The sequence below is a fragment of the Colobus angolensis genome, unplaced genomic scaffold (genome assembly GCF_000951035.1).
Source record: "Colobus angolensis palliatus isolate OR3802 unplaced genomic scaffold, Cang.pa_1.0 Scaffold60, whole genome shotgun sequence".
In the NCBI taxonomy this organism is placed as follows: domain Eukaryota; kingdom Metazoa; phylum Chordata; class Mammalia; order Primates; family Cercopithecidae; genus Colobus; species Colobus angolensis.
In genome coordinates this window covers 2,170,165-2,177,864 of record NW_012119599.1, presented here as the reverse complement: position 1 = coordinate 2,177,864, position 7,700 = coordinate 2,170,165, and the positions used below count along the sequence as shown (strand labels likewise).

General features: G+C 52.3%; 1 protein-coding gene across 1 annotated transcript in view; it reads right to left on the bottom strand.

Moving 5' to 3' along the window:
• PPP1R13L (protein phosphatase 1, regulatory subunit 13 like) overlaps positions 1 to 7,700 on the bottom strand; it is a 19,866-nt gene that overhangs the window by 2,500 nt on the left and 9,666 nt on the right. The window contains exons 9-12 of the mRNA XM_011963156.1: positions 5,351 to 5,482; positions 5,126 to 5,259; positions 4,864 to 5,030; positions 1,340 to 1,539 (exon numbers count right to left, since the gene is read on the bottom strand). Coding sequence (XP_011818546.1) covers positions 1,340 to 1,539; positions 4,864 to 5,030; positions 5,126 to 5,259; positions 5,351 to 5,482 — 633 coding nt within the window. The remainder of the gene's footprint in view (positions 1 to 1,339; positions 1,540 to 4,863; positions 5,031 to 5,125; positions 5,260 to 5,350; positions 5,483 to 7,700) is intronic.

The following is a 7,700-nucleotide window of genomic DNA, read 5'->3' as shown; positions in this document are numbered from 1 at the left end:
GCTGGGATTACAGGCTTGAGCCACCGCACCCGGCCTAAAATGGATTATTCTTTAACCTCTCCACCAATACAATCAGGGATGATAACAAAAACATTGGATTAAGCATAAACCAGTCAAATAACTAGTAAGGCAGCACTCGCCAGCACCCTACATCCTGATAGCTCTATAAAGGGCTCTTCCAGCCAGATGTGGTGGATCATGCCTGCAATCCCAGGACTTTGGGAGGCTGGGGCGGACTCCTGAGAGTTCTAGACCAACCTGGCCAACATGCCAAAATCCTGTCTACTAAAAATACAAAAAAAAAAAAAAAGCTGTGCTTGGTGGCACGTGCCTGTCATCCTAGCTACTGTCAAGGCCAAGGAAGGAGAATCACTTGAGCCCTGGAGGCAGAGGTTGCAGTGAGCCCACATCTTATCACTGCACTCCAGTCTGGGTGACAAAGCAAGACTCCATCTCAAATAAATAAATAAAAATTGGCTGGCTGGGCACGATGACTCAAGCCTTGTAATCCCAGCACTTTGGGAGGCAGAGGTGGGTGGATCACGAGGTCAGGAGATCGAGACCATCCCAGCTAACACGGTGAAACCCTGTCTCTACTAAAAATACAAAAACTTAGCAAGGGGTGGTGGTGGGCGCCTGTAGTCCCAGCTACTTGGGAGGCTGAAGCAGGAGAATGGCGTGAACCCAGGAGGTGGAGCTTGCAGTGAGCCGAGATCGCGCCATTGCACTCCAGCCTGGGCGACACAGCAAGACTCCATCTCAAGAAAAAAAAAAAAAAATTGACCGGTCCTGGTGGCTCATGCTTGTAATCCTAGCACTTTGGGAGACCGAGGGGGGCGGATCATTTGAAGTCAGGAGATCAAAACCAGCCTGGCCAACATGGTGAAACCCCGTCTCCACTAAAAATACAAAAAGTAGCCGGGTGTGGTGGTGGTGGGCGCCTGTAATCCCAGGCAGGAGAACTGGTTGAGCCCAGGAGGCGGAGGTTACAGTGAGCAGAGATGGCGCCACTGCACTCCAGCCTGGGCGACAGAGCGAGACTCCCTCTCAGAAATAAATAAACAAAGTTTAAAAATAAATAAATAAATAAATAATAGAAGTTTAAAAATAAAATAAAGGGCTCTTCCTCCTCTACTCCCCTAACGATAAGGGACCCTTATCCCCGACATTACTATCAAATAGAATGGACTCTTCCTCGCCTCTCCATGAACAATAATGAGCTTTTCTGACCTCCCTCGCCCAATATAACAGTTTGTCCCTGTCACCTCTTCTTTTTCCTGTGGGATCCCCCTTTTCCCCAACCGTCGGGACGTCCCCATGACATCCCCCCTGGGCTTACCCCGAAGTAGTTCCGCGGCACGTAGCCCTCCTGGCCGTGCAGCGCGGCCCACCACCAGTCGGTCTCCTCCGGCCCGTCCCTCCGCAGCACGGTGACCGACTCGCCCTCGCGGAAGGACAGCTCGTCCCCGAACTCGGCGCTGTAGTCCCAGAGAGCGTACACCGCCCCGCTGTTCATCAGCCCCATACTCTGCTCAACGTCTGAAACATGCCACGGAGGGGAAGGTGAGAGCCTGGCCCAGGGGGTCCAAGAACAGGGGCCACGTGGGGACCAGGACAGGCCCTGGAATTTGGCGCCTCTCCCAGCAACCACCTGAAATCTTGCGTGTGCCCAAGGCTGCGGATGGGAACAGGAGCTGGAGTCAGATGCCGGGACTGGCCATCTTTGAGCATTGGAGGAAACTGGGGGAGGCATGCCAGTGGGCCACCCACTCCTGAGGCAGGGTCAGAGGCTCCCATTTCCCCCTTTTTTTTTTCTTTTTTCTTTTATTGAGATGGAGTTTCGCTCTTGTCACCCAGGCAGGAGTGCAATGGTGCGGTCTCACTGCAACGTCCACCTCCCGAGTTCCAGCGATTCTCCCTCCTCAGCCTTCCAAGTAGCTGGGATTACAGGCGTGCGCCACCACGCCTGGCCAATTTTTGTATCTTTAGTAGAGACGGGGTTTCACCATGTTGGTCAGGCTGGTATCAAACTCCTGACCTCAAGTGATCCACCTGCCTCGGCCTCCCAAAGTGTTGGGATTACAGGCGTGAGCCACCTGGCCCGGCCCTCCATTTCCTTCTTGTACATTGCTGAATCCCTGTGTCAACCCTAGAGGTCCAGTCTTTTGCCCTATCCTGGCGCTTAGCTTAAATGGCAGTCTCTAAGGAAAATTCGCACCTTCCTTGAATGATAGGGTCCTTTAAGTTGGCTCATGGACTGCCTCTTTCTTTCTTTTCTTTTCTTTTTGGAGACGGAGTCTCGCTTTGTCACCCAGGCAGGAGTGCAATGGTGCGGTCTCACTGCAACGTCCACCTCCCGAGTTCCAGCGATTCTCCCTCCTCAGCCTTCCAAGTAGCTGGGATTACAGGCGTGCGCCACCACGCCTGGCCAATTTTTGTATCTTTAGTAGAGACGGGGTTTCACCATGTTGGTCAGGCTGGTATCAAACTCCTGACCTCAAGTGATCCACCTGCCTCGGCCTCCCAAAGTGTTGGGATTACAGGCGTGAGCCACCTGGCCCGGCCCTCCATTTCCTTCTTGTACATTGCTGAATCCCTGTGTCAACCCTAGAGGTCCAGTCTTTTGCCCTATCCTGGCGCTTAGCTTAAATGGCAGTCTCTAAGGAAAATTCGCACCTTCCTTGAATGATAGGGTCCTTTAAGTTGGCTCATGGACTGCCTCTTTCTTTCTTTTCTTTTCTTTTTGGAGACGGAGTCTCGCTGTGTCGCCCAGGCTGGAGTGCAGTCACGCGATTTTGGCTCACTGCAACCTCCACCTCCGGGTTCCAGCGATTCTCTGGCCTCAGCCTCTCAAGTAGGTGGGACTACAGGCGCACGCTGCCGCACCCGGCTAATTTTTTAAATATTTTTAGTAGAGATGGGGTTTCACCCTGTTGCCCAGGCTGGTTTGGAAATCCTGAGCTCAGTCAATCTGCCTGCCTCAAGCCTCCCAAAGTGCTAGGATTACAGGCGTGAGTCACCGCGCCTGGCTTTCTTTTCTTTCTTTCTTTTTTCTTTTTCTTTTATTTATTTTATTTTATTTTATTTTATTTTATTTTTTTGAGACGGAGTCTCGCTCTGTCACCCAGCCTGGAGTACTGTGGCCGGATCTCAGCTCACTGCAAGCTCCGCCTCCCGGGTTCACGCCATTCTCCTGCCTCAGCCTCCCGGGTAGCTGGGACTACAGGCGCCGCCACCTCGCCCGGCTAGTTTTTTGTAGTTTTTAGTAGAGACGGGGGTTCACCGTGTTAGCCAGGGTGGTCTCGATCTCCTGACCTCGTGATCGTCTCGGCCTCCCAAAGTGCTGGGATTACAGGCTTGAGCCACCGCGCCCGGCCTATTTTTTTTTTATTTTATTTTGAGACAAGGTCTCACTCTGCCACCCAGGCTGCAGTAGTGCAGCGGTGAAATCAAACTCACTGCAGCCTCGAACTTCCAGATTCAAGAAATCCTCCTGCCTCAGCCTCCTCCTGATTCTTTATATTATTATTAAATATTTTGTAGGCCGGGCACAGTGGCTCACATCTATAATCACAGCACTTTGGGAGGCCAAGGCGGGTGGATCACCTGAGGTCAGGGGTTCGAGACCAACCTGGCCAACATGGCAAAACCCCATCTCTACTACAAATACAAAACAAATAAAAATGCAAAAAACTTAGCGGGATGTGGTGGCACGTGCCTGTAATCCCAGTTACCGAGGAGCCTGAGGCAGGAGAATTGCTTTCACCCAGGAGGCAGAGGTTGCAGTGAGCTATGGCGCCATTGCACTCTAGCTTGGGTGATAGAGCAAGACTCTGTCTCAATAAATAAATAAATAAAAACAAAAATAAAATATTTTGTAGCGATCAGGTGTGATGGCTCACACCTGAATCTTAGCACTTTGGGAGGCGAAGGCGGGCAGATTGCCTGAGCTCAAGATTTCGGGACCAGCCTGGGCAACGTGGCGAAACCCCATCTGTACTAAAAATACAAAAAATGAGTTGGGCATGGTGGTGAGCACCTGTAGTCCCAGCTACTCGAGAGGCTGAGGCAGAAGAATTGCTTGTATCCAGGAGGTGGAGGTTGCAGTGAGCCGAGATTGAGCTACTGCACTCCAGCCTGGGCGACAGAGTGAGACTCAGTCTCAAAAATAATAATAATAATTAATAAATACTTTGTAGAGACAGGGGGTCTCTACAACGTCCTGTAGCCCGACCAGGCTCAACTTTCAAATATATAATCCTCTGTCTCACCCATAAGTCCTAGGACCTGCCTCACTCCAACTCTCCATGAAGTTCCTGGCTCCTCCAGGTGTGAAATGACCCTGTGCACAATCCCCGTGGCACAGCCTACTTCGCCCCACCCGCTGGGGAACCAGGTGATGCAGCCAGCCCCCTGGAGAGATAGGGTACAGCCTTGTGTCTTCCTACAAGCCCCCTTCCGGCAGCTGCAGCCTGCTCACCTGCCAGGAGTGGGGCAATGCCTCTCCCACAAGTGGCAGAGCCCACCTGCCCAGAGCCCTATGCCAGGTAGATGGCAGGGTTGAAACGTTCAGCTCCTCACCCCTGAAGATGGGAAAGGTGAACAGACCAATCTTCACAGCCACTCTCCTCCCCAAAGGTGTCCAGCTCGCTCGCATAGCACAGCCTCCAAGTCCCCTTTTCCCTTAGGAGGGCACAGTCGCCCACCCCCGCAGGCGGTCCATCCCTCCTCCTCCTCCTCCGCAATCCTGCCAAGTGGTTGGTACAGCCCACACACCCTCCTCTCCCTAATAGGGGGTAGTTGCGCCCCTCCCCGCTCCTGCGCACCCGCCGGTACCCAGGCGCCAGCAGCCCTGCCTCGCACCTGCCAGGTAGGTGGCGCAGTCAGCATAACCCTCGCGGTAAGGGTCGCACTTCTCGAAGGCAGTGGCGCCGTCGCTGAGCGTGGTGGCGAAGATTGCAGCGCCATGCTGCACCAGCGCCATGCAGATGACTGTGTCGTTGCACGACGCCGCGCAGTGCAAGGGTGTCCTAGGCGTGGGGGTGGGGGGTTGCGGGGAGCGATGCATGAGAGGCTGCGCGGCCGCCCACAGGGGACCCAGCCCACCGCGCGGGTCGGGGCTCACCAGCCGTGGCTGTCGGGGGAGTTGACATTGGCGCCCGCGGTGATGAGGAAGTCCACGATGGAGTAGTTGGCGCCGCAGATGGCGTTGTGCAGGGCAGTGATGCCCTCCTCGTTGGGCTGGCTCGGGTCGTTCATCTGAATGAACCGGGGGAGAGGAAAGGCTCAGTCCCGCGGTTGGCATCTGCGCCGCCTCCGCCGCGCCCACCTCCCGCTCAGCAGCGCTCACCTCCTTCACCGCCTGCTGCACCACCTCCAGCTCCCCGGTCAGCGCCGCGTCCAGGAGGAGCACCAGAGGGTTGAGGCGCGCGCGGCGAGCCTTGCGCGGGGAGCCCGCCTTCCGCAGCACGGAGCGCATCTCCTGGGGGACAGGGTGCAGAGGTTAGCGACTTGGAGGAATTGTTAGTATATCCACGACCCAGAGTAGGAAACAGAGGTCCAGGGACTTGTGGCACCCATCTAGACAGGGGTAGGACTGGGATTCCCTCGGGGTGGGGTGCTGGGGTGCCTTCCATCACCTCCTAGAGCCTCCAGTTCCCTGCCATAGACAGGGAATCCCATGATTTGAGAATCTTGGGCCTTGAAACGTGAGAGAAAGCTGGGGGCCATGGGATTGGTGGCAAAGTAATTCTATCAGTTCAAAACAATGATTGTGGAAGCCAGTTATTCAGTTCACACACAGTCTCACATTTCTTTTGTTAATGAATGCAATGAGGCACACATGACAAAATCTTACCAGGTGTGTTCATTCCAGATGTTTGGAATTTGAGTATTTTATTATTCTTTGTGCTTTCTTTTTCTTTTCTTTTCTTTCTTTTTTATTTTTATTTTTTGATACGAGTCTCGCACTGTCCCCAGGCTGGAGTGCAGTGCAGTGCAGTGGTGTGATCTCAGCTCACTGCAACCTCCGCCCCCCAGGTTCAAGCGATTCTCCTGCCTCAGCCTCCTGAGTAGCTGGGATTACAGACATGGGCCACCACGCCCAGCTAATTTTCATATTTTTAGTAGAGACAGGGTTTTGCCATGTAGTCCAGGCTGGTCTGGAACTCCTGACTTCAAGTGATCCACCCGAAAGTGCTAGGATTACAGGTCTGAGCCACAGCGCCGGGCCTCATGTGCTTTTTTATTTTTAATTTTCTTCCTATAAGATTCCTTTATTCTGGGCTGGGCGAGCGCAAACCCGTGGTCCCAGCTACTTGGGAGGCTGAGGCAGGAGGATTGTTTGAATGGAAGAGATGGAGGCTGCAGTGAGTCATGATCATGCCACTGCACTCTAGCCTGGGCAACACAGTGAGACCCAGTCTCAAAAGAAAAAAAAATGCATTTATTTATTCCAAGTGTGTGAGTACGTAGCATTTGTGATTCTGGTCTTTGCTGTCAGTGATTTTAAGATTCTGGAATTCAGAGATCCCAACAGCCATGGAAACCAAAATTCCCAGATGCTCAGTTATTTCAAGTTTTCCAGTATGTTGTGATTGCAGAAATGCTAGGTTGTGCTATTTCAAGTTGCTGAGGGGCCAGGACTTTGCAATCCCAAGATTCTATGATTGAGAACTTTAATATTTTTCCATTAGAATTTTATTTTTATTTTTTTGGAGATAGAGTCTCACTCTGTCACCCAGGCTGGAGTGCAGTGGCGTGATCTTGGTTCATAGCAAGCTCCGCCTCCCAGGTTCATGCCATTCTTCTGCCTCAGCCTCCCAAGTAGCTGGGACTACAGGTGCCCGCCACCACGCCTGGCTATTTTGTATTTTTAGTAGAGACGGGGTTTCACCATGTTAACCAGGATGGTCTTGATCTCCTGACCTCGTGATCCACCCACCTCGGCCTCCCAAGGTGCTGGGATTACAGGTGTGAGCCACCATGCCTGGCCTAGAATTTCATTTTAAAAGACTAGAAGGAAATGCCTGGGTGTGGTGGCTCATGTGTGTAATCCCAGTACTTTGGGAGGCTGAGGAGAGTGGATCACCTGAGGTCAGGCAGGAGTTCAAGACAAGCCCAGCCAACATGGTGAAACCCCATCTCTACTAAAATACAAAAATTAGCTGGGCATGGTGGTACACGCCTGTAATCCCAGCTATTCAGGAGGCCATGGCACGAGAATCACTTGAACCCAGGAGGCAGAGTTATAGTGAGCTGAGATGGCACTACTGCACTCCAGCCTGGGTGACAGAGTGAGACTCCATCTCAAAAAAAAAAAAAAAAAAAAAAGACTAGAAGGAAATATTCAAAATGTTAATGATGGTTCTCTGTGAGTGGTGTGATTTTGTCCTCCTTCTTCTATTTTTATTTATTTTCCCCAAGCTCTCTATGGTATTGGTGTATTTCTTTATAGTGGAAAGTGTATATTTAAAATATAAATCTCAGCTGGGCACAGTGGCTCATGCCTGGTTTGAGACCAGCCTGGACAACATAGTGAGAACTGTCTCTACAAAACATGTTAAACATTATCCGGGAGTGGTGGAGCATGCCTGTAGTCCCACCCACGCGGGAGGCTGAGGCATGAGGATTGATTGAGTCCAGTAGGTGGAGGCTGCAGTGAGCCATGATCTTGCCACTGCACTCCAGCCTGGGCAACA